Genomic DNA, 27384 nt, shown 5'->3' with positions numbered 1-27384 from the left:
AAAAGACTGCTCCTGACGGCTCGTATTCAAATTAGGGGCGTTTCGGCAAGTGAGACCCGCCTAATTCCGGGTATTGCCCGGTAGTGGAAACAGCCCTACTGTTGCCACAAAGGTAGCCCGCAATTCACACAAGCACAACTCCCTTATTTGGAACAACAGAAATGGTGCAAAATATAATATTTGCATAAATGTATGCAGACAGAACTGTCCGCATACTTTTGTTTATGTTGTATATTAAAAAGACAAAATTTTGCTGAGAATATAAGACAAGAAAGCTACTGACAATGTTAACAGAACTGATGGTGTTTATTCTGTTGAAGCCAAGACTTGCAAAGTCATGTTACCCGTTGATGATGAATGAGAAAATCATCTGAAATAATTTGAAAACTGACAGCTGACACTCAGTTTAGTGATTTGAAACTCATGGCTACCGTTGAATTACATGCCACCATGTATTCAAAAGACACCTCTTACTGTTAACATACATACATACAGTTTACATTTACATTCGATTTGCAGTTTACTATTCATATCCACCACATATACAAGCACATTACACTTTAACATTCAGAGCTCTAACACACTTTGACTGAGACAGACAGTTTCAATTAATTTGGACTGTAAATTCAACATCTGCATCCAGTGTTAATGGACGACTTTCACAAAAAGGCTACATGTAGCACTCCAGTATGAACCACTACAGGCAAAAAATAGTTAAGAGTATCTTTCTTTTCTTCCTCATCTTAAAAATGATTCCAAAATGGTGAATTGATGATTCAGTTGTACTATTCTTTTCTTTGAAGCAGAAATAATCTCCTTGGTTTGGTTAGACTCGAGTGGGCTAAACCAAAGAACCAGTTTTACTTGCTAATCAAGTGATATATTAAAACCTAGCTAGCTAATCAAGGTAGCTAGTGTTTCTTTGTATTCTGTTGATCATCACATATCTTAAAATGAAACCTCAGATGAGCTTGAGTGCCAACCATGTGTATAATCCACACTGCATTTATGCTAGTACATTACTATTAAAATCTAGTTTACTGGGGTAAAATTAGTGCTACCTTTTAGCTTTTTAGCTAACCCCAAGAAGGGGTCATCCCTATGTTCCCCGGGTCCTATGTTCCCCGCTCGGGGAACATAGGACCCTTTTTTAGAAGAAAAAAAAAGGTCCTATGTTCCCCATTTTTTTCCCAAAAAGGGTCCTATGTTCCCCACTGTTGTGGGGTTAGGGTTAGGGTTAGCTGGAGACCCGCAGGTTTGCCATCCCTGACCTAATCTTTCCTTGTCTAGGCTATTTCGTATGCGCGTCAAACAGCCTGTAGGCCTACATAGGCCTATTTGCCATGGAATTTGGCAGTATGGGGGAAGTAACAGACCGGGGAACATAGGACCCTTTTTGGGAAAAGCGAGGAAAAGGTTCCTATGTTCCCCAGTCTCATACAAAGAGGGGAACATAGGACCCGGGGAACATAGGCACGCTCCCTACATTAATATTAAAGTCTATCTGACTGGGTTTAAATTAGAGCTACCTTTTAGCTTTTTAGCTAATCTAAAGAACTACATCGCATTTGAAAGTCAGGTTAGGCAACTAAATTAGGAAACATTAATCTGCTTTACACCTGCCATTAGTATCCAAACTGTATCCAGTTCCAGTATAAGCACCTCTCTGTAGTTTTGTGTCTATTTGTGGTCATTTTGTATCTCTCTTTGTATCTATCATTTTGTGTCACTTTGTAGTAATCTTTTTTCCTCTTTGTAGTTTTTTGTGCCTATTAGTTGTCATTTTGTGTCACTTTATTGTTGTTATGCCTCTTTTCATTGTTGTAAGTTTCTTTGTAATATTTTGTGGTCTCTTGGTGGTGTAATTTTGTTGGTAAAAGCCAGAGGGCCTGCGTCTGTTTTGCCTGTTCAGGAATCCAGCTATGATAAGAGTCCTAAATTTCCCAATATCAGTGTGTCCACTTTCAACTCTTGACATTTTCACAGACACACTGCACGCTGTGGTTTATACCAGCAGATTATTTCTACCTCAGCAAAAAGATTGTAGAACTAAAACTCCAGTCTGGTGCAAGATGAGTGACACATTGTCAATGTGGGCATACTCATTGAGCTCATGCTGCTTATACAAATGTTACTGTGAGGGCGTTCTAATGTTGCAATAAGCTATGAACTGCAGTGTTACTGAAATATCCACAATCGAGGTAAATTCATCCCCAGTGCTTTAATGCTATGGTCACGAATGAATGTATAGACTATGCATTGTTTTCAATATTACACTCAAGCATCATGAAAACTAAAATGAAGAAAAGGAAACATGAAAGATCAGAAATGAGCTCCCTGGTTGGGAATCATCAGCTTTGAGTGTTTGACTAGTCATGATTCGCATGGAGCTGGGTAATAAGTTACTATCCAGCACATTTTCTAACAGTTTACAAAATGCCCGTAATCTTAATTATTGTAAACACAACCCGGGGCTGTAAAAGACACTGCAGAGAACTATGGAACTGCCGCCAAAGCCAACAGGTGATCAGAAATCAGCCATCAGCGGAAACTGTATATGAGAAGCGAGGTCGCACTGTAAACACAGACCTGCAGCACAGTCATTCTGCTCCAGCTTTGGCATATATTAATTACCTTGCTAATTAATAGCACAGTTGGTGTTTACTACTCTGTAAGCAGGAGAGGCCGACTCTCATCCGAGGAAGAACAGTACTTTTTGTTTGCTTTTGTATTTTTTTTTTTTTTTTACTGCACGGAAAAGATAAAGATAAAACAAAAGTTGATCACATTTCCTGGTAATGCCACTCTCTGACCCTCAGGCTGCTTTTATAGCAGTGTGGCAGATGCAATAAGCAGTCTTATGGTTATATAATACAATACCAGTAATATTCTGTAATAATAAAATGCACATAAATCATGCAGGATAAATGCTAAGCTGCTCTGTGACATGACGTGGCATTGCTGCAAGCCTTTAAACATGAATCCCATATATGAAAGCACTGACTGCTTATGGCATTTGTCATCATGAGGGACGAGACGGCACTCTCTCATTGCTTTGGAAATCCTAGTGTGCGTTTCTTTTTCTTCCTTCGAAACCTTTCTATCAGTCTGTAAACACAGTTCAGTTCCGTAAAATTGCTCCCTCATATGAATCCTCACGTCCTCTGCCATCCCTGACGCTGAGAATTCTTCCTCATTTTACCCTCACTGAGCGGAAACATAAGAGGAAGCAACTTTGTGGACTGGAAAGCTCCTTCTATCAGATTCTAAAATGCTCCCTGTAATTGCAATGTGTGCATCTGATGACGTGAAGACCGGCCTGCCCTGCTGCTCAAATAAACTCATGACAGGCAATCAAACAAAGTCACGCTGAGCAGTGGGAATGCAGGGTTTTCTTCAGCTGGCTTGCCACAGTCTTTCTCCCAATCACTGAGTACGTGGTCCTTCTTTAGGGTGAGGTTGGGGCGGAGCAGAAACAGGCTTACTGCTCCACCTGAAGGCTATCAGTCTTGCTGCCGGATGCTTTGATGCTGTTCACCTCTTCGAATACCAACTCTGTGCACACACATAAGAGAGAAATAATCAAACAAGTTGTAGTCTCCATCCAACAGACTCATATAAAACATGTTGAGAAGACTTTGAAGGAATTTAATGAAAGTTAAGTGTATTTTTGGCAAAGTGAAATATCAGCAAAACCATGGCTTGTGATGGACTACCAAAGGAACAAGAGAGAACACAAAGTTGTAGCCAGGACAGAAAACAATGCTTTAGATATGGACGTGGATGCTTTACAACTCTGCAGTATAGGTGATCTAGACCAGTGGTTCTCAAATGGGGGTACACGTACCCCTGGGGGTATGTGAAGGCACTCCAGGGGGTACGTGAGATTTAAAATATACATTTAAAAAGAAGCATCCCTGCAAAAATCCTTTAAAAATAATCATTCAATAAATATTTTAGGGAAATATAAGTATAAGTTCATAAAATTTATTTTATATTCAGTAGGCTATTCAATTTCATAATCCTAAAAACCCAGAGTCTCCCCCATACCAGGATAGTTCGACCCAACCTGTCATATGCCACCAGGCATCACCTGTCAATCACTTGAAAACTCAAATATGGAGACGTGGTTGAATCGTAGCAGTTATAGTTTTAAATGGTTATATGCTCACTGTTTTTACTACATTTGTTTGAATCGCTACATTTTAGTGATGAGAAATATTTGCAATAAATTTATTCATGGAACATTACCATTTAAAATGTTTGAAATATTTTTTTTTTTTTTCAAATGTTTGAATTTTGTATGTGTTTATCAGTTCCGAAGTTTAATAAATCAGACACAGATGGCACAGCACTCATTTTTTAAGTCTTCTTTTTTTCAACCAAAAATGCTTTGCCCTGGTTAGGGGGTACGCGGCTGAAAAAAATATTTCACAGGAGGTACATCACTGAAAAAAGGTTGAGAACCACTGATCTCGACAATCACCACAGGTTCAAGGTGGGCACCCAATTGGTGTTACCCATTCAGTATCCAAACACATGTGAAATATGGCATTAAATAATGGCCAGAAAAGTGTTTTTGTAAAACATGATAACATCACAGTGCAGCTGACCTTTGACCTTTTGGTTATAAAATGTCATCCATTTTAATGTTTTCCTATGAGACTAAATAATAGACATTTTTTGACTAAAATCTTTTTTTTGCTGTACAGTTTTGGAGCCATTTAAGGAACTGCATCATGGAGGCATATGACATTATTAAAAGGAACTGTGAAATGGCGTTGAGTGATTCTCTCAACAGAGGATATTTTTATTATATAAAAACCAAAAGTCCTCTGGTCCAAGCTTGTATTCAGTGCTTATAATTACACTTGTTCAGCTTGATACTTGATACTGGTCTATCAAAGAAGCTTAAAATTAGGATGCAAACCATGCAAAAAAGAAATCCTCCGTGGCTCACAAACTATAAAACTTCCCTGCTGAATTGAAACATATCATGTGACGTATCATCTGCAAGATGTGTCACAAATATTACTTCGGTGGTGTAGTAAGCATTCCTGCAACAAACATGGCCATTTATAATCATCGCTGTATAACCTCCAGGGTTCAGAGTTCTGCAGCTTGACGGATATGTGGCGCAAATTTGTGCAACTTCCTCCTCTGCGAAACAAACCTGCCCTTCGAAAATACTTTGGAAGAGGAAGTGAGATCATTATTTTTTTTTTTTAAATGGAGATGTAGACAATCTTTGGGCATTTTAAAATGCTATGCTGGAACTTGCCGTGTTTCCTTTAGGGGGAAAAGTGGCCACAGAGAAATTCTCAGGCCGCACCCTCTCAAAAGTCCGCTTACTCTGCTTGTCTCCACTACAAGTTAGCCCCTAGAGGGATTTAGAGACTCCAGAGGTGACGTATGGTTTTCGACCGTTGTGTAATCGCTTAGCAACCGTTTCGACCGTGACGTCACATACGTGACAGATTAAACACGGGAGACGCAACTGTGGCCGCCGTCGCTAACTGTGCACAACCTCAGCAGCTGATCATAAACAAAGCAGCATGGCTAATTATGCACAGTGTCTCCGCTGATCATAAACATTGTCATTGTGAATTAACCTGCATCGCTAACTGTGCACAGTGTCCGGTTCTTGTTGTAAACAAACAGAGATCGTTAAGTGAACAGCAGCACATACACACTGTACTGCTACAGAGCTAACTGTTAGCCTATTAGCAATTTGCAGACTGGATGCTAAGGGGTTAACATCCCCTCCAGCTCTGCAGCCAGGAGAGACTGCTGCAGGAGGACTGTGCCGCTTCGACTCAATCTTACTCATCTTAACGCTAAGAAGAGCCGCCGACTCCCGCGGCTCGTTAAGAAGAGTAAGAAGGAGTCTCCAATAACACCAGAATAGGTCGCTGTATTTGTTTCCGGTCACTTTCTTGAAAAATAGTCGCTAAGGGGGTCTGAAAAGTTGCTAAATATAGCAACAAAGTCGCTAAGTTGGCAACACTGCTTTGCCAGCTTTTACAAATGGAGTGTATTGTTGTTGTGTAGACTAGAGTATTATGTCACATCCCGCTTAGCGATCTATCCAATCAGTAACCGGGCTTTTTTCAGGGGAGAAAAAAAGGCCCTGCTCTTCTACAGGGACGAAAAAATTCGGACAAAAGTCAGCTCCAGACGGCTCATATTCAAATTAGGGGCGTTTCGGCGACTGAGACCCACCTCAATCCAGGCATTGGGCGGTAGTGGAAACAGCCCTACTGAAGAGGTGTTTTATGGAGCTACCCACTACTTTAAAGCATATATTACCTTTCCATTCTTCTAGAGTTCGGTCTTTACTCTCCAGCGTTTGGTCGTAAGGCGGGGCCTCTGGCTCATCGTCTGGGTCGTGGTACTGTGAGAAGTAAGGGTGGGAAAGAGCCTCGCTGGCCGAGATCCTTCCATCACAGTCCAGAACCAGCATACGCTTCAGAAGATCGACAGCTAACGGAGACAGGAAGAGACAGAGAGGTGACATTGGGATATGGTAGGAGGTTAGAAATGAGTTTAAACCCAAAAGGCCAAACCTGTATAACTGAATCACTCATTTGCAATCTGGAGACAATAACTTGAGCTCCAGCAGCCGCTCGAAGCCTTTCAATTGAATTTAAGGAGCTGGTAATCCAATCTGCAGTGCATCACCCACCTAGTGGATTTGCTCCTCTGAAGATCTTTCCCAGGTCCTGCTGGGGCATGAAGGGCAGAGACTGGATGTACTTCTGCGCCTGCAAATAGAGACCAGTGGTCAATTCATTGCATGTGACAATGTGGATGATTTGTGAGTGATCAATCACCCCAGCACTCACAAATATTGACTACTCAATCAACAGCCTTGTAAACAGAATGACAAATCAATCAGAATAGGATGCCTACATCAGTGGAAGCACCATTACAGATTCTTTTTCCCAGTCACGCCTCTTAGTGGAGCGGCTAAGTGACATAATCTTTCAGTTTATGATACAAGCGTGAAAATTGGCATGAACACTCTCCATGGGTCACTTGACAAGAAAATTGTCCGAGACATTTAAAATTTTAAGATGGCGGCCATTTTTCAAGATGGCCGACACCTAAGTGGAGCAGTTAAGTGATATAATGGTTTATTTGGTGATACAAGCATAAAAATTGGCATGAGCAGTCTCTGTTGGTCACTTGACAATAACCCACCCACAGTTACTTGAAATTCCAAGATGGCGGCCATTTTTCAAGATGGCCGACACCTTAGTGGAGCAATTGAATGATATAATGGTTTATTTGGTGATAAAATCATAAAAATTGGCCTGAGCAGTCTCCATGGGTCACTTAACAAGAAAATTGTCCGAGACACTTGAAAGTGTAAGACGGCGGCCATTTTTAAAGATGGCTGACACCTTAGTGGAGCAATTAAATACAAGCATAAAAATTGGCATGAGCAGTCTCTGTGGGTCACTTCACAATAACCCACCCACAGTTACTTGAAATTCCAAGATGGCGGCCATTTTCAAGATGGCCGACACCTTAGTGGAGCAATTGAATGATATAATGGTTTATTTGGTGATACAAGCATAAAAATTGGCATGAGCAGTATCTGTGGGTCACTTCACAATAACCCACCCACAGTTACTTGAAATTCCAAGATGGCGGCCATTTTCAAGATGGCCAACACCTTAGTGGAGCAATTGAATGATATAATGGTTTATTTGGTGATGCAAGCATAAAAATTGGCATGAGCAGTATCTGTGGGTCACTTCACAATAACCCACCCACAGTTACTTGAAATTCCAAGATGGCGGCCATTTTCAAGATGGCTGACACCTTAGTGGAGCAATTGAATGATATAATGGTTTATTTGGTGATACAAGCATAAAAATTGGCATGAGCAGTATCTGTAGGTCACTTGACAAAAAGCAACGCACAGGTACTTGAAATTCCAAGATAGCAGCCATTTTTCAAGATGGCCGACACCTTAGTGTAGCAGTTAAGTGATACAATGGTTTATTGGGTCATATACGCATAAAAACTGGCATGAGCAGTATCTGTGGGTCACTTGACAATAAGCCAGCCACAGCTACTTGAAAATTAAGGCGACAATTTTTTTTTTCAGGATGACTGCCGCCTGCCATGTGGACCTTTAAATTACAATAGGCCACCCACAGTTACTTGGGTTGACAAAAAAACACTCCCAGCCACTTGAAATAAACGAAAGAAAGAAAACATTTTCTCATAGAAATGTATTGGGTTTTAGATTATTCTGGAAAACAAGTTTTAACACATTATAATACAGTTGTTTTGATTTGTTGATCATAGATAGATTAGACAAGAGTGAGTATCTGCACTACCAGGGCACACTGGTGATATATGACTGCTGTTAAACTCAGAGTGGGGTTCAGTGTCAGCCAATTGTAAAGTTAGTCAAAGAAGAGACGACAACTCTCTGAGTAGTTTTAGTTAACCGGGTGGTGTACAGATCGTACAGGGTAAAAATGGCATTGGATGAACGATTGGACTAAGTGTAGGGTTAAGGCATGAACTTAGTTGTATCCCATACATCAAAGTGCTTATTAAAAAGTGGTAAAAGGCTAAACCCTCGGCCTCTGCCTTTGAATTTGCTGCAGACATTGCAGAAGCCATCATAACAGTTGAGAAAACAAACAGCAGGACACCAAGATCATACTGGTTATGATACCATTGCCACAAATGTTCCATAATTTCATAAAATAAATGCTCTGCCTATCTTACGTAGTCCAACCCGACTAGATGAAGGTGATGGCATAGAAAGCACATTGACAAGAAACAGAGCAAAATATCATTCAAGCTGTAAACTTATGTTAAACAACACACAGCTGGAAAGGGCACAAAAAAGGCATCTACTGCTGCTAAAACAACTGAAGATACCAAAGATATCCATGTCAAGAGGTCAAGAAGATGGATATGGATATGTGTGGGGACAGGCATTGAAGAGACACCCACAAATGCCGAGCCCGTCCGACTGGGGATGGGTTAAAGAGGACAAGGAGTGGAAAGTCTTCTGGACTCCACTTCCACCTATTGCGGAAAGTTGTTGGGAGTTGACAAAATGTGGGTGCACCAAGGCTTGTACTGGAAAGTGTAAGTGCTACAGATATGGACTCAGTTGCCCCTGCTAGAACTTATTTGCTTGTTTCTTTTGCCAGTGTTATTCCTTGTTGTCCTTTGTGTTTTCAAGTGTAGGCCTATGGCTCGGCTTCCCCTCGCCACATCGGCGCATTATGTTCTATTTTATCACCAGCCTATTACTGTGACATGTTCAGTTTTTACTTTGTAACATTGCTTTCGCATTTTCAGTTTAGTTCCCTAGTATAGTTTCAGATACTGTTTGTCATGGTTCCGTGTCAGCCAGAGCTGCTGTTGCCTCTGGATCTGTCATTATTGCCATTCAGTATTAACCATTGCTCAATTATTATTTTGGAGCACTGTCCGTTCAGCACCACAACTGTGTTTCCCCACCCCTCAGTATTTATTTGGCATGTTTAATGGCAGTAGTAATGGTTAGTTATAAAAAAAGAATTAAAAAAATTATTTAAAAAAGCCCTCATGGTAAGGGAGCATGTGAACCTCGGTGAACACAGAGAGCTACGCCGGTGGGAGGGAACTCCTGTCAGGTTTTACCAAACTGGACAGCTCGTGGGCAAGGAGTCAGACAAAGCACAGTCAAACAACCTCTCGTGAGGAACCCAATACATTTCTATGAGAAAATTCATAATTTAAAGGCCCACATGGCAGGCGGCAGTCATCCTGAAAAAAAAAATTGCCGCCTTGAAATTTCAAGTAGCTGTGGCTGGCTTATTGTCAAGTGACCCACAGATACTGCTCATGCCAGTTTTTATGCGTATATGACCCAATAAACCATTGTATCACTTAACTGCTCCACTAAGGTGTCGGCCATCTTGAAAAATGGCCGCTATCTTGGAATAACTGTGCGTTGCTTATTGTCAAGTGACCTACAGATACTGCTCATGCCAATTTTTATGCTTGTATCACCAAATAAACCATTATATCATTCAATTGCTCCACTAAGGTGTCGGCCATCTTGAAAATGGCCGCCATCTTGGAATTTCAAGTAACTGTGGGTGGGTTATTGTGAAGTGATCCACAGATACTGCTCATGCCAATTTTTATGCTTGTGTCACCAAATAAACCATTATATAATTTAATTGCTCCACTAAGGTGTCGGCCATCTTGAAAATGGCCGCCATCTTGGAATTTCAAGTAACTGTGGGTGGGTTATTGTGAAGTGACCCACAGATACTGCTCATGCCAATTTTTATGCTTGTATCACCAAATAAACCATTATATAATTTAATTGCTCCACTAAGGTGTCGGCCATCTTGAAAAATGGCCGCCATCTTTTCACTTTCAAATGTCTCGGACAATTTTCTTGTTAAGTGACCCATGGAGACTGCTCAGGCCAATTTTTATGATTGTATCACCAAATAAACCATTATATCATTCAATTGCTCCACTAAGGTGTCGGCCATCTTGAAAAATGGCCGCCATCTTGGAATTTCAAGTAACTGTGGGTGGGTTATTGTCAAGTGACCAGCAGATACTGCTCATGCCAATTTTTATGCTTGTATCACCAAATAAACCATTATATCATTCAATTGCTCCACTAAGGTGTCGGCCATCTTGAAAATGGCCGCCATCTTGGAATTTCAAGTAACTGTGGGTGGGTTATTGTGAAGTGACCCACAGATACTGCTCATGCCAATTTTTATGCTTGTATCACCAAATAAACCATTATATAATTTAATTGCTCCACTAAGGTGTCAGCCATCTTTAAAAATGGCCGCCGTCTTACACTTTCAAGTGTCTCGGACAATTTTCTTGTTAAGTGACCCATGGAGACTGCTCAGGCCAATTTTTATGATTGTATCACCAAATAAACCATTATATCATTCAATTGCTCCACTAAGGTGTCGGCCATCTTGAAAATGGCCGCCATCTTGGAATTTCAAGTAACTGTGGGTGGGTTATTGTGAAGTGACCCACAGATACTGCTCATGCCAATTTTTATGCTTGTATCACCAAATAAACCATTATATAATTTAATTGCTCCACTAAGGTGTCGGCCATCTTGAAAATGGCCGCCATCTTGGAATTTCAAGTAACTGTGGGTGGGTTATTGTGAAGTGACCCACAGATACTGCTCATGCCAATTTTTATGCTTGTATCACCAAATAAACCATTATATAATTTAATTGCTCCACTAAGGTGTCGGCCATCTTGAAAAATGGCCGCCATCTTACACTTTCAAATGTCTCGGACAATTTTCTTGTTAAGTGACCCATGGAGACTGCTCAGGCCAATTTTTATGATTGTATCACCAAATAAACCATTATATCATTCAATTGCTCCACTAAGGTGTCGGCCATCTTGAAAAATGGCCGCCATCTTGGAATTTCAAGTAACTGTGGGTGGGTTATTGTCAAGTGACCAGCAGAGACTGCTCATGCCAATTTTTATGCTTGTATCACCAAATAAACCATTATATCACTTAACTGCTCCACTTAGGTGTCGGCCATCTTGAAAAATGGCCGCCATCTTAAAATTTCAAATGTCTCGAACAATTTTCTTGTTAAGTGACCCATGGAGAGTGTTCATGCCAATTTTCACGCTTGTATCATAAACTGAAAGATTCTGGCAAAAACGAGCACTTAGCCGCTCCACTATCTTTTTTCCCCTCTTTCATGTTGCAACATGTAAGAGGGCATGCATGTCAACATCCTGTAAGCCAAGTGGCAACCTCCGAGTCTGAAATGTGGAATACCAATGTGGAAATGCCTTAAACCCACATTCTTTCTAAAGGCCCGCAGGTGGCGACTCCATTGGTTAAACAAAGGCGTCAGATTGAATTGAAGTCTAACCTTAGTGAACATTTTCCTTCTAAGCTTATGGTGTAAATCACTATGTCTAAGTCTTCCTCAATACAACATGATGCTCATTTTGTAAATGATGGTCCCAATTACAGTAAAATAGATGTGAAGCAGGGTGACTTAGCTTTTTCATCCAAATATGGTTACTTCTGATTCTGAAAATCCAAGTTGGCAATTGCAAAAATGTCAAATTCTAGGCTTCAGAACCATAGTCCATAAACCAATTTGTGGCGTCACTGTGGCTACATCCACTTCTTTTATACAGTCTATGACTACAGCAACCGAGACCTTGATGGTTTAATAGTATGAATTTTTCCCTCTTACATGTTCCGAGCAGATCTTCTTTAGCAGGTCAGGTGTCGGAGTCCCAACTACTTCCATGATTCTCTTCAGCTGGTCAATATCTTAATGCAGGAGGAGTTAAGGGCTAAGATTTGACTTGTCGTAGTGTTTTGTCACATAGGAAATCAAACAACTTAGACAGAAACTCTACTGAGCACGGCTGAAAGTCTGTCCCACAGCACACAAAGATCACTAAATCAAATCTGTTTAGCTCTATCTTAGACATCGAATACAACAGCCAAGATAATTCAGCCTTTTGTGACCGCTCCCATTCATTCCCCACTTCTCTCTGTTGACACACCTCCCATTCAGAAAGGCCTGGGATTGTAATGCAAATCATCAAGAGGTCTGCATCCACAGGGCACATTAAAGAGGTAATGGAAGATTGATGCTAAGAGGGGAAAAAGCTGTAAATTGCAGTGGACTCTTGCCATTGTGATAAAGGATACAGTCAGTTCCAGGAAAAAGGACTTTTCCCTTCAGCAGCTCTCCCATAATGCATCCCACTGACCAGATATCAACTGGAACAGAAATACCAAGGATTAGTCACTGAATTTGTTATTTTCTGGGAAAAGGGTTATAAAATGTTGAAAGTTTGATGATGTTTGATGTTACCATTTTGATTATAGTGCATCCAGTTCAGCATGATCTCCGGCGCTCGATACCAGCGAGTCGCCACATACCCTGTCATCTCATCGTCTGTCTGTCGGGCCAATCCAAAGTCAAGGATCTGTAGGACAGGGAGGCAGTTTTTTAACTGATGGAGTTCAGGTTGGAGTGAAGGATTCGTAGGTTTAACTGAAGGTCAGTCTTACCCGCAGCTCGCAGTCCTCATTTACTGCCACATTACTTGGCTTGAGGTCCTGGGAAACAGTAAAGAAGACAATGGAGAGGAAAACATGATTATACTGAGGATGTGTCTGTAGCATTAACAGCATAAACCACTCAGCTGCTGTTTTTAGTTCATTGTGGGCATTTTCACTGCATCTATATAGAGCAAACTCAAAAAAATACAGCTACACTGCAAAAAAGGTGTGTCTAAAAACAAGATAAAAACACTAAATCTGAGGGAAATGATCTTGCTGCATGGACAGATAATTTCACCTGACAAGATTTCTTAAATTAAGATTATTAAATCTAGAAATAAGCATGTTGTATGCTTAAAATAAGAAATTAACTCTTAAAACAAGATAAATTAAAGCAGCCAGCAGCGATGGCCCGAGCAGAGTGCACTGACAATTATTTGTTTCTTACCAAGATAAAAAAAACTTTAGATTTAGAAGTGTTACATAATTTATCTTGTTTTAAGAGTTAATTTCTTATTTAAAGTGTTCAACATGCTTATTTCTAGATTTAATAATCTTAATTTAAGAAATCTTGTCAAGTGAAATTATCTGTCCATGCAGCAAGATAATTTCCCTCAGATTTAGGGTTATTATCTTGATCCAAAAGCCATCTACAATATTTCCAGTTGAAAAATGGGGCAGCCATAATAACTAATGCAGAATTTATTTTAATTTTAATTTGAAACCAGGCAAGTGCTTTAATGTTTTTTTCAAACTTGATGTCAAGAAATGCAAAGAGAAGGCACTCACTCTGTGGATCAATCCCGCTGAATGGATGTACTGTTCGACAGGCGGAGGGGTGGGGCGGGAGAATAGGGGAGGAGAGAGGAGAGAGGACATAAAGAGAGACAGGGGTCAGTAGTGCAGTTCACCATATTAGCCCCTGCCTAAAGGGAGTCTGCCTTTGTCTGTCCCATGGTAACCGTGAAGGCCGAACAGCCGGACCTGCCGGCTGCTGCACGGATTCAGTGTTGGCATGCAAGTTTGGGAGAGAAACAATAAGTCTAACTAAATATAAATAGACCAAATATTTGTATACAAACATTGACAATGTGCGCATAGGCAGTTTGCAAAGAAAATGGATCGCCAATAAGAACTGTGAACTGAAAAGACTACTTTCTCATAGGACCTTTTTTTTTTTATTTTACTGTTGAAATGCCGTCTAGATATTAAAACAACTTGTCACTCAGGGATAGACAAGTATAGAAAATTTATATTTAACCCTTGTGCGCCCTAGGTACATTTTTTCCACATTTCCATTTCAAATACTCAATAATTTTGCATTTGTTAATCATAGTGCAAGGATATCAGTTTTTTATCAACTTTTAAAATTTCGACCTAAGATCAATTGATGGGGTGATATTTCACTGTGTAAAAAAATACTATATATAATATAAAATGATGCTCATTTTGTAAATTATGTTCCAAATTACAGTAAAATAGATGATGAAGCAGGGTTTGTTTAGGGTGGGGCTACCATTTCATTGACTTAGTGTCTGTGGATACTTCTGACTCTAAAAAATCCAAGATGGCGATTGCAAAAATGTCAAATTCGAGGCATAGTCCATAACCCAATTAGTGACCTCATTGTGGCTACATCTACTTCTTTTATACAGTCTATGACTGCAGCAACCGAGACGTTGATGGAATTAAATGGCTACGACCCTGACTCCAAATAAGTTGGAGCGTTATAGACAACATCCTGTTAGCCAAGTGGCAACCTCTGGGTCTGAAAAGTGATACCATGATGATGACGTGATGTGGAAATGCCTTGAACCCACATTCTTTAGGCCAGCAGGTGGCGACTCCATTGGTTAAACAAAGGAGTCAGATTGAATCTAACCTTAGTAAACATTTTCCTAATAAGCTTTTGGTCTAAATCGCTATGTTAAAGTCTTCTTCAGTACAACATGATGCTCATTTTTTTAAATTATGGTCCCAATTACAGTAAAATAGATAATAAAGCAGGGTTTGTTTCAGGATACCATTTAATTGACTTAACGTCTTCATCCAAATATGGTTACTTATGATTCTGGAAAATCCAAGATTGTGATTGCAAAAATGTCAAATTCAAGGCTTCAACACACTAAAAACTGTTCCTATTGTTTGTTGAAAAGTAGTGCAATAAAAATACAGATTTTTCCCTAACACGATGAATAATCGTGATTAATAATCATGATTACAATATTGATCAAAATAATCGTGATTATCATTTTGGCCATAATCGTGCAGCCCTACTACATCCACTTCTTTTATAAAGTCTATGACTACAGCAACCTAGACCTTGATGGTTTTAAATTAAAATGAACACATATGGAACATGACAGGAGGAGCCAGTGGAAGGGTGCTTCATCTGTTAGGGCTGTGGGGGTACATCAGAAAAAAACAGATGGGATCACTGGTGTACTATCTGCTTGCTATCTCATATATTATGTATGTATGGCACACAGCGAGTGTATCATAATGCTGCAAATTACCTTGAGGCCACGGAGAAGCTGGTAAATTAAGAACTGCACATGCTCGTCTGACAACCTCTGAAATTTAACGATGTTATTGAGGTCCGCGCCCATCAGGTTAGTCACCAGGTAGCTGGAAAAAAAGGGGAGAGCATATGAGTGAATGGGGGTTGGGAGGTCTCACATCGAGGAGAACATAGTGATGCTGCCATGGCAACCGCAAGACATCTCTACAAGCCTATAATCCCCGAGGAACGCCTCCACCAACACCACCCTGCCCTCTAATGACAGGATCATCCCATTTTTGGTGAAAGGTGGACAGCTGTATAGCTCGTAGTAAACATGAAGGGATAACATATTTACAGTTCGTTGAAGTCCTCTAATGTTGCAGCAGGTGTGAAGACATCCAGCAGCCCTATTACCTGCAGAGACAAAGACAGAGAGAAGCAGAGCTGATCAATAACAGAGCGGAAACATGCAGAGAGCTGCGGCTGTCTGTCTCTGGGTATTTTCATGAGGAGCACTAACATTCTCGTGTTTCATGTGCTTGAGCAATCTGAGTTCCCGGTACGAGCGGCGGCTGTGGATCAGAGACTGAAAAGGCCTCGACAGTTTCTTCACCGCAACCTTCTGTCGTGAGACGACATCATACGCAGAACTAGAGAGAGAAAACAGAGAGAGAAAAAATTACAAAACCTTTCTGGATCTACTTCACCATACCTGAATTGTTATTTTTACTCAATCCAGCAAATCACTCAACATACCGTAGTTTGAAGTTTTTTTATTTTGCACAATAATAAGACAAAAAAGAAATGGATAAAGAAATAACCAAAGGAAGGTGCTAGGTAGCGGCAAGAAACCCAAAAGGGCTTCTACAGGGCTCTATCTATATTAAAATATACAAGTTAAATTAAAAACAAGTAATTGTGAAATAGAAAAAAAAAATACTATAAAAATAAAGCAAAATTATAATAATATTAAAACGTAAAATAAAACAAAAGTGTAGAAATGTGTGTGTATGCGTGCCTGTGTAGGCCTATGTGTGTATTACTCAGTGATCTGAACAATCAGAGCCTTCCCTCACACTTTAGTACAATGAATGGACCACTTTACTTTGTCTTCCCTAACATTTAAATACAAAGAATGAAGAACATTACGGGTTTGTTCAGAACTAGCTGTGCTATATAACATGCCAACATAGGAACATGGCAAGATATACTGTATCTGAGATAACTGTTAAAAAACAATTTTACAAATGACAGTGATGTAACGAACCTACTCTTCCAACTGAGCCAACCTTCCGAACCATGTACAAAAGCAGCCCACAACTTATGGGTTTCACAGCAGTGAATTTGGATGCTTGAAACAACACCAAATGTTAGGTCGTGCTGAGATTACATGGTTTATCACAGCTCCGCATTTAAAACCTGCGAACACGTCAGTTGGCATATGGCATGAAGAACGTCAAACATCCCTCAATTTAAGCAACAGTGGATAAAGTTTGCGCCCAATGTGGGGCTCGAACCCATGACCCTGAGATTAAGAGTCTCATGCTCTACCGACTCTAAATTTTTCAAAACGTGGTGTGATAAAAAACTGAAACTCTTTTTAAGACAATGGGTCGAATCACAAATTTGACCAACTCCACCACAGTCAGTCAGTTAAACTCTGGAAAATGTAAACATTAGTATGATATCTGCGAGATGACCATGTACATAACCAAGCCACAAACAACAGCACTGTTACGATCTTGCCCTGCCAACTGAACCAACCGGGCTACCCATACAATGTAAAACTACTGTTTTTTTCTAAAGCTAGCATAAAGAAAACCTTCCCTCACGCTTTAGTACAATGAATGGACCACTTGACTTTGTCTTCCCTTACATTTAAATACAAAGAATGAAGAACATTACGCTAGAATTTTTAAAAATTAAAAATTGAGTTTTATGGAGGGTAATATATCGAACAGTTTCTTGATGATTAGTTCCTCTGGTTTTGTTACTTTCAGAAAATAGCTAGGCTAGCTGTTTCCTCCTGTTTCCTGTCATTACATAAAGCTAAGCAAGTCCAGCACATTTTCTCCTCGCAAAAAAAACTGTCAAATTGTTTTCACACCTATTTTTTTTAGGAGCAAAACAAATTAGATAAAGTTATTGAGCGGCTGGAGTGGTTGTAGGCTTGTGGAGAATGCCAGTCTAGTTGTTTCCCCAACCCTTAGTCTTTATTCCCTATTATTCCCAAAATGACAAACTACTCTTCAAATCTGATATCTGCTGAGGATACTGAGAGTATGTCTGTATATTAGTGATAAATGATCGAAGGAAAGAGACACAGACAGACTGACTAATGCATAAAGGAGATGGTGAAAGAGGATGTGGTGGAACAAGAGAGGCGTGGATGTCAGCCTGTAAAACTGTGGTGGTTTATTTCATCTGCCTCTTTTGAAATGTAAATGTAATTCCACATATCAAACGCTGTGCCCTGCTACTTCTGATGCTGCTGCTTTTGTGCTGCCAATGCCTGTTCAGTCCTGCAGGCTTTTCAGCACTCACAGTAGTAATAATACAGCCAACAGAGAAAGGAACAGACAAACAGGAAGGAAACATGGGTGACAATTGTGAAATACTGTGCAGCCATGCAGACACGGAGCAAGAAGTGAAACACTGACTGGAAAAATAGGACATTTAAAGAAGATTATGAGAGGACATTGAAAAGAAAACCTATTGGGAACATGTGTATCTTGAACTGCAATTGAATATAATGAACGGAAATCTGATCACTTTAAGGGAAAACCCCCTCTTTCTTACACTCAAAGTTCATTTGAATTTGTGATATTCAGGAAATTCTCAGTAAAAGACGTACTTTTGGAGCAACCACATCCGCGCTTCATCATCTTATAATTGTTTAAGTGTGATTTCACACATTTCATAAAATACCTTGCTAGACAGCAAAAGTCTGCAGCCTTTTTTTTAGATGAGGGTGAAAAAGTCACACTGCATTTTATGCAATTAAGTGAGAAAGGAGACTGTAAGCCACACATGATTGCTCAAAACCCTACTTGATTTGCTATAAATGCTTCTGATGTGTTTTATTTTCTGTGGATGTGATAACTGACTTTGCAGAACTCAATTTGTCCCTGCTTGATACTGAGCTACTGTAGAGAGCTCTAGAAAGAAACCATCAACCTAACGTGCAATTTATTTTCCCCTGAAAACCTGCAAACAATTCGGTTAGCTACATCTACAAATAAGCATGTTGTATGCTTAAAATAAGAGATTAAGCCACACATGATTGCTCGAAACCCTACTTGATTTGCTATAAATCCCTCTGATATGTTTTCTTGGAGGATGTGGATGTGATAACTTACTTTGCAGAACTCAATTTGTAACTGCTTGATACTGAGAGAGAGCTCTAGAAAGAAACCATCAACCTAACCTGCAATTTCTTTTTCCCTGAAAACCTGCAAACAATTCGGTTCACAGCAGGAAAAGGATGTGGCATATGGTCCCCTTGCAACAGTGAAGAGTTCAAGTACCCACCAAATGATGCATGTCTCCTGTTTATTCCACAGTATGACTCACTGTAAATATTACTGTATCATTTCATGGTGACCTATAATGCTTACATGCATGAGTACACTACACATGGTTATGTGCATCCATGTGTCTTGTAATCACCTGCTGCCACTCCAGATGTCCCTGCCGGGCTTACGCTGGGACAGGAGCCAGTCTCCTCCATCTCTGACATGAAGCAGGCCTCACTGCCTCACACATACCTTCCCCCCTGCCATCTTCCATACATGGGCCTGACTGCACTGTTGTCAGCACACACAGCCCAATCGATTTCTCTCCTCTACTCTTGTCTCAGTATTTTTTTTTAAATCCAAGCTCTTAATGCACCACCAGTTTCAAACAGAAAGAGGGGGTAGGGATTAGCTGATATCTAATATGAGATGACTCAAGTACACTGTTTATCTACCCAGGAAACTGTTTTCATATGCATTTTCTGATCGTATCTGTTAATGTGGTTTATTGTGATGAAATCAAAACCTTTATGATTTGCATATTTGTTATATGGGGGGAGGGGTATTGACTCTTGCAAGGCTTTGTCTGTTCCATCCAACACTGCATCCAGTGTTATGCATTTTATTGGAGTTATTTGCATTTGGGAAATACGTGTATTTTATTTCTTGTCAAGAGTTAGATGAGGAGATGCAGCTCATGTAACTATGCTGAGTGTCAAACTGCAGCCAGCAGTTGGTTAGCTTAGCCTGACTGGAAAAGGAAGCGTGTCTATGTTCCCCAGGTCCTATGTTCCCCTCTTTGTATGAGACTGGGGAACATGGGACCCTTTCCCCCGCTTTTCCCAAAAAGGGTCCTATGTTCCCCGGTCTGTTACTTTTTCCACCATTACTGCCAAATTCCATGGCAAATAGGCCTATGTAGGCCTACAGGCTGTTTGATGCAAATAACCTAACCCTAACCCTAACCCAACCCTAATAACCCTAAAAGGAAAAAGCTAAGCCTCAATGCAAGACGATGATTAGGAGTGGGAATATACAAACATGAGTAATCCTTGATTTAAAAAGCAAAAAAATGAACTGCAAAGTAACCAGAAAGTAGCTGCTGTGCAAATTTAAGTTTTCTGCTTGAGCTAAGGTGGGGCATGCGACGGTAGGCCTGCTGGCCATGCTGAGAGTCTACCGTAAAGATTTATAGATTGCGGGGAACATATGACCATATTTCTGGAAAAGGGTGCTATGTTCCCCAGTATGTATTGCTATAGGGGAACATAGGAGCCTTTTTGGGAAAAACGGAGAACATAGGGATGACCCCCTGGAGAAAGGGTGATAGCTAGCATTGTCTAAAAGCAAAACAAGCAAACAAAATGTATGTAAAATTACACTGCCTGTATGCCTAAAGTTAAGAATCTCTTATTGTAGCGGTTTGACTAGCATGACTAGCACTCAACTAGCATGTGGTGGTGTGTCCAACTTGAGACTGTAAATTAGCCTGAGGTTGAGTTGGTTTTATTTTGTGAATTCTAGCTATCACACTTCTGCGTTATGGCTTTGGTAATTGTAACCTCTGATGTAGATTAATCTGCTTTATGTTTACCTTGCAGGCCATGTTTTGCTAGCAGTAGAGAACTATGCATTATTAATATTTAATATTGCTCTGTGCCCACTTTTATAATTTCAGGTCCCTCCTAGGGGATCTGTGCCCCAGTTTGGGATTCTTGACCTCGCTTACCAGTTATGTCAAATTCTGCTTGTATAACGTAACATTACTGAGGTTGGAACTCAGGGCTAACTCATTTAATGTTACTTATGTTACCATTTTGTTGATAGTTGCTACATTGAGATCCTCAGCCAAAGTGCCGATTTAAGATTAATGGTTTAATTAATGCTAACATAACATTAGCGTGACTAAATCTGTCATAACCTATTCTGGCTAATGCCAGACTATATCACAAATGAGATATAGTCTGGTCTGGTTTACGATCTCCAGAGCCGTTTATTGGGCGTTACAAATGTCTATCATAAGCGTCTGTACGTAGCTCTTAGCCAATCGTCGGGGTCTCGCTAAACCCCATTAGCTTAGACACTAACAGGGCTAGTTGGTAGATTAGGCTTTTGCCAAATCCACCATGCTGCCTTGCAGTTCGAAACAAAATCGAGCGTGCAAGGCAGCATGGCTATACCCAGGCTAGTCATAAGCATGAAGTACTTGGACTTTCTTTCAAACATGAGAATAATTTATGAGGCAACTGTGTAGACAATTAGCTAAAAAGGACCCATGACACTTCTTATGTAGTTAAACTGAACCCTTGTTACAGTAGCCTATATCTGTTAAGCATTATGTGGCTTGAAAAGGGGTCAAAGGTGAAGCAAACATTAGAGTGATATTGATCTTCTCATCTAACTCTCTAAGAAAGTGAATTAGTGTATATCCTAAAATGTGACACTACTTTTTTTGGCACTTATTTCTACCGCCAAATATACACACACATTGCCACACTCACACATGCACATACTCTATCATTACTGCCCACATGCATCTGTGTCCTCCAAATGGCACTGCAGTCACATGATAACCACAATCTCCCCCAAACAAGATCAGCAACAAATAAGAGCCCAACTCTTGTTTTCTGCTCGCGTTTTATCATATTTCCAATTGTCAATCTGACTGGCACAGACTGTCACTTTTGACAGGAGAAAATAAAGCATGTTTTATTCAGTCATCCAAATGAGAGGCTTCGTGCCATAGTTCTGGTTTACAGAACAGATGTTACATTACATGAGATGAAAGCAGCCTTGATCAGCTTTGTGCATATTCTCACTTGTTCAGTCTTGACCAGTCCAAAATTGGCACACTTTTAGTCTCAAGAAGCAGAAGGATTAGGATTTGACAGCAAAAAAATTAGAAGACAGTGAGTCTGGATTAGGCTGGGGATATAACAGTGCTCAGTTCTCCAAACTTTTTGTCTCATGACTTATCAAAATTCCAGAGGCACTGCATGTTAAATTATTCAATGAGCTTTGTATTTCTGATGCTTCACCCACTTATGTGTGTGCTTTGCAGCTCTAAAATCTTTCATTCCTTACTATCCAATACACTCCCTGACACCTATCTTTTTCTAAACTCTGCCTGAGTCTTTCAGTTCTTCTTCTCCCATGGGTATTGGGGGTATAAGTTCTTTATCTCTAGCTATAATGGATTTTATGAGCTTGTTGGATCCTTGACCTCAGGCTTGCAGCCTCGAGAGGGTTCACTGAGAGAACAAGCTGCTATTTAAGATAAATGATGAGAGCTGTTTTACTGTGCATCTCTAGAGGTAGACTATGGGACAATCCTAACCCCCTATAACGACACACGCATACATATGCCATGTTCTAAAGCCCCATCCCCCAGCTGGTTTCTAATAAAGTCTTGCCATGAGAAAGTCACTGACAATGGCTGGAGATCAACTTTAACAATACAGGGCAATGCTGGGTGGTGTGTGGAGGAATGCCCTTTGTGTCTATGTATAATTTGAGAAAGAGTTTTAGTAAAGTTAAAGCATTTTACCAGTGCCATCAATCACACTTATGTGGATTTCTTGCTTTGACAAATATGACACCTCTGAAAGTACAGTGACTGTACAACACTGACTATGCAATGTGTAAGATATGACCAGAATTTTTGTTTGGAAATTGGAAAATGAGCTTACATCAATAGAATGTCAAGAAGTAACATGTGATGTTATGTTAAAGACGTCTTTGTAAGGTGTTGCACAGATATCTCCTAAAATTAGCATGCTAACCAGCTAGCCCCAGACCATCCTGTCTTGCTATCACTAAGAGCTCAGGAAAACAGACCTATTCATAACCCTGTTATGAAATCAGAGATGTTCTCACAGCAGAAAATGTGCATGAAAATTTTATTACAAAGATCAGGCATTGAGTTTTCCATGTTTACACAAATAGACTAAACCTTTAGAGATCATGAGTAGCAAATGTGAATGCCACTTGCTTAGGGCACATTTTTTCTGTCAACAAGAACAAGCTACGTGTACCATTGAATGGATGCTTTGATAACACTGCACAGGCATTTGAGGCAAGGGAGTCCAAAATAGGAAGGAAACCTTAACCTTGGCAGTTTCCTGCACCAAAAATGCCTATGTGCATATAATGTTCCTGAGGGTGAATGAAACAGCTGAAAGAAAAGTCATCATCCAGCCCTTAATATTTTTATTATTGTGCTGTTCTGAGCTTTAAAGCTGTGATATAGGCAAGATGTTGATGCAGCAAATACTCCAGTGAGAGCTTCCATCATAATATGGAGGTCATACAGACGAGCACATTCAGACAGTGTCTTAATGAACATTAGAAAATGGATAGTCCCAGTCCTTGATTATGACTGGCTGAGCTACGTTCAGAGTCGTAAAATACTACCCCATTACATCATTATTACTGTAAACAAATCAAGGATGAAAATGGCCATAAGTATGCAGTGCTTTCATGCAGTTAATAAGGTGGCAAAAGAAACAAAGAGAGCCAACTCGGATTTATTTTTGTAAAAAAAAAAAACTTTCATTGGTAGAGCCCAATTCAACAGCCTTTCATTTCCATCCAAAGCAGTCTAACTATAACAATTTATGTTAAGTTAATGATGCAAATTTAACTTTAACATGCTTATTTTTTTTATTTGTAGCCTGTTTTGTTCACTTTTCTCTGGCTATGTTTTCAATTTCTGCCATTATCATATTTGTTACAGTGTAGCTTGGCAGGTGATTTTCTTTGGTTCTATGTTGCCAAGGATTTGTAAAGCAGCAGGCACCAAGGTTATAATAGTTTTGGATTTTTCATTAGTTTTAGTTTTAATTTCGTTGTGACTTTTTGTTTTCAAATTCAGTTAGTTGAAGAGTTAGTTTGCTAGTTTTAGTTTAGTTTTTAGTTTTTGAAAATGCATAGTTTTAGTTTAGTTTTTATTAGTTTTAGTGTTATTTTTAGTTTTTTTATATGGGTTTGTTGGGGGAGGATTCAAGGAGGTCATAATAAATTTTCACTTTATTTCCTTTCCTTCCCAGCACACTTGGGATTACCATAATTTAAATTTCAATTGTAGTTTTCGTTATTTAGTTAGTTTTCATTAACTATAATAACCTTGGGAGGCACCCGAGACATATACACCAACGACTGCTTTCTGTGGTTTACAATGATTTTAGAGCAAGAGTTAACCCTTTATAGGGCACTCCTGGAAATTGAAAACGTCAACCCTGAAGTGTTATTGGAGGACATTACAAGATTTTTTGCAAAATGTTTCATTTTTATATTGCAAATCGAGGTCAATTGAGTCATTATTTTTATTATATTTATTATAGTCTCTTTCCCACAGCATAACACATCATTTGCATCCATCACCACTTTATCTTTTACCTTTAAACTATTTATTATCTTTTTAGACTACTTATTACATATACGTAATGTCTGAATGTCATGTATGAGAAGCACACACACATTTAGTTGTATACTTTTTAAATACAATGACAATAAAGGAAAGCTTGAATCTTGAATGATTTACTAATTGGTCAGATGCCACAGTGTCACTATCAGTGATGTAGAAATCCATGTGGTTCTATGAGCTCACGGAGAGCGAGGAGACCTGTTATAGATGTCCGCTCAAGTTACCAAATATGGTTCTTTACCTGATAAAGGGTTAAGAACACAGTTCACTGTAAACCACTGCCTATCATGGCTTATTGCTTTATCTGGTTTGACAGGAAGTCAGCTGGTGGGATTCAACCTCGTTTTTGAGGATACAGGCCATGGCAATGACAGGTCAGCACAAGCTTCATATAATATTCTTGCCAGTGTTGACACAATACAGTCCACAAATCCTAAATGAATAATGATATTGGTTGTAGGAGAGTGATCCTATTCTACAACAAAAGCCACTCTCCTCCATTTTTTGAGACACAAAGGCCTGACAAAGTGAGACTAGGATGCATTCAATTCAGCCCAAATTATAAGTTTCAGTTAGGGATACTTTTCCGCCCACACAGAGGAAGAACAAAAAAATGAAAAGAAACCTAACAGACAATTCCAGACTGTCTTCTTAACAGCTCAGATTGAGGGCTTTTGGACTCAACAACGTTATATATCTTCTCACAGGATTTGGAGTTGCAGAATTTTGGAAAATAGACTGAAGGAAAGCAGGGCTCACCAGAAATGATTCAAAATGAGAAAAAAAGTCGAAATCACAAAAAAAAAGTCAAAATAAGTAGAAAATTGTCAAAATGTAAAGAAAAAAGTTGAAGTCACAAGCAATTGTCAAAATGTAAAGAAAAAAGTTGAAATCACATGAAAAAAGTCAAAATGCTTGTTGAAGCAACTTGCTTGTTGTAGTCTGGAGATGCTTAAACCTCTGGAGTCAACAAAAGCGGCAGCACATTTCTTCTTCATGACGTCACAACATAAAAAACAAGGCAATGTTGAGTCCTGCTAAAGTTCTGGCTTGAAACTAGCAGTTTTTCTGGCAGTTTTTGTTACATGATGATAGAACAAGTAAAACCAGCGATAAGGCCAAATATATTAAGTATAAAAATATAGAACTTCTAAGTTATATTTGCAACCTGTGATCACTATTGCAACATTCAAAATCAGATTTTAATGTTTGTTGTTTTTTGTTTCTTTTGGGTTTATAATGTTGATCCAGCAAGTCAAAGTGAAAAAATAATTATCGGTTTGTATAAGTTAGGTTGTGCTAAATAAAATAAAAAATTCTGGCGATGCTACATATGTTAAATATGCATGTTACACTTTTTTTTTTTACAAGTGGCAGAATGAAAAGTATTTAAAAAACGGACAAAACATACCAAGACTCCAAAGGGTTAAGTGACTTGAGTCAGGGGTGTGGTTAGACAGAATGATGGTGCAGATGACAGGATAAGCTTTAACCTGTTTAATCTGGGGCATTACAACTGTAAATTGCTTTAATTCAAGAAAAACATTTATTACATCTACAAATCGTCCGATACATTGTTTGGTAATGTGTCTCCATAGTTCTGAGTTCAGCTCAGCTGCTAGGATTAATCAGTCCTCTGTGGCAGATTTTCAGACCACTTGAGTAACTTCTCACTGCCATCAAGGAGCTGCCAACATGCAATCTTATTCATGTTTAGAAAATATCATTATCCTTCCACGATCAGTCACACCAACCTCTCATTTCCTTAGATATCTGTCAGCCTGCTGTTACAGCTTAATTAATATTGACTGTTGGAGGTGGTTATCACCATGACACATCACCATGGCAATGTAATCCCACCATCTGATACGAAGCTAGTTCAAAATAAAAGCAAATGCATGTTGCATTCACACAGAGGGGCTTCCAGTTGAGGAGGGTGGGTGTGCAGGTGTATGATATATGTTAAATGATGATAATGCATGCAGCTGCTGGAGGCTTCAAGGTGTCAGAGACTTGTGTTGTGTATGCAGAAAGAGAGAGCAGCTGCATGGGCCCAGGTTTTTGCTTTCCAGATGCAATCTTTAGGGTCCCACTACACCAGCCTTCGCAGAGTTGCTTCTCAGGGACTGTGTGTGCATGTGTGCGTGCATGTAGGGGGATTATTTGGGAAATTCTTGTACCGATGCTGTCTCATTCTTTAATTCCCTTCCACACTATAGGAACAGCAGACAGACAGTGAGCTGTTGGATCAAAACAAGGCTTGCAGACTGCAGAATAAAGCTGACATATATAGAAATCATATAGAATCAAACGAATACTATTATTATTTAATGAAATGGCAAATGCAATTGAAAAACATTCATTATAATAACAACAATGACAATAGTAAAACCCCAAACAATGAGTTTCCACAAGCTGCTTCCTCCAGACACAGCCGACACGTACGCATCGCTATGCTGGTGCATCATCACCAATATACGGTAAATGTTGTGGCTGTGCAGCCTCGCCCCTCCACCCGCCCTACACACACACACACACACACACACACACACTCACCACACCGAGCCGTAGGCACCGGAGCCAACCGGCGTCAGGTTCTGGTACCGCTCCGGAACCTCCCACACAGTCTTGTTGAGCTCCTGTCGGTAAAATCCTGGTCTGGGGGACATGTCTCCGCTACATGGAAAGAAAGGAGTGAGCGAAACAGGAAAAGAGAATAGAAATGAACGGAGGGAGACGGTAGATGGGACCAGAGGCGCGGGCCGCCGTGTGCTGCCTGAGCTGGTTGCACCAGTGACAACCAAGCTCTCTCTCTCTCGCTCTCTCTCTCTCTGTCTGTCTCTCTCTCTCTGTCTCTCTATGC

At 39.8% G+C, this 27384-nt stretch overlaps 1 protein-coding gene across 1 annotated transcript; it reads right to left on the bottom strand.

Moving 5' to 3' along the window:
- Positions 1-282: 282 nt before the first annotated feature.
- Positions 283-27384, bottom strand: mapk11 (mitogen-activated protein kinase 11). The gene is made up of 12 exons (XM_059325886.1): positions 27078-27384; positions 16102-16231; positions 15937-15995; positions 15595-15706; positions 13868-13897; positions 13088-13135; positions 12888-13002; positions 12722-12793; positions 12255-12334; positions 6686-6764; positions 6310-6483; positions 283-3555 (listed from the first exon to the last, which is right to left on the bottom strand). The coding sequence occupies exons 1-12, from the start codon at positions 27188-27190 to the stop codon at positions 3482-3484; spliced, it is 1086 nt and encodes a 361-aa protein (XP_059181869.1). The 5' UTR covers positions 27191-27384; the 3' UTR covers positions 283-3481.

The sequence above is a fragment of the Centropristis striata genome, chromosome 22, assembly GCF_030273125.1.
Source record: "Centropristis striata isolate RG_2023a ecotype Rhode Island chromosome 22, C.striata_1.0, whole genome shotgun sequence".
NCBI classification, from domain to species: domain Eukaryota; kingdom Metazoa; phylum Chordata; class Actinopteri; order Perciformes; family Serranidae; genus Centropristis; species Centropristis striata.
The sequence above is the reverse complement of the archived record's forward strand: the minus strand, read 5'-3'. Positions and strand labels throughout refer to the sequence as shown.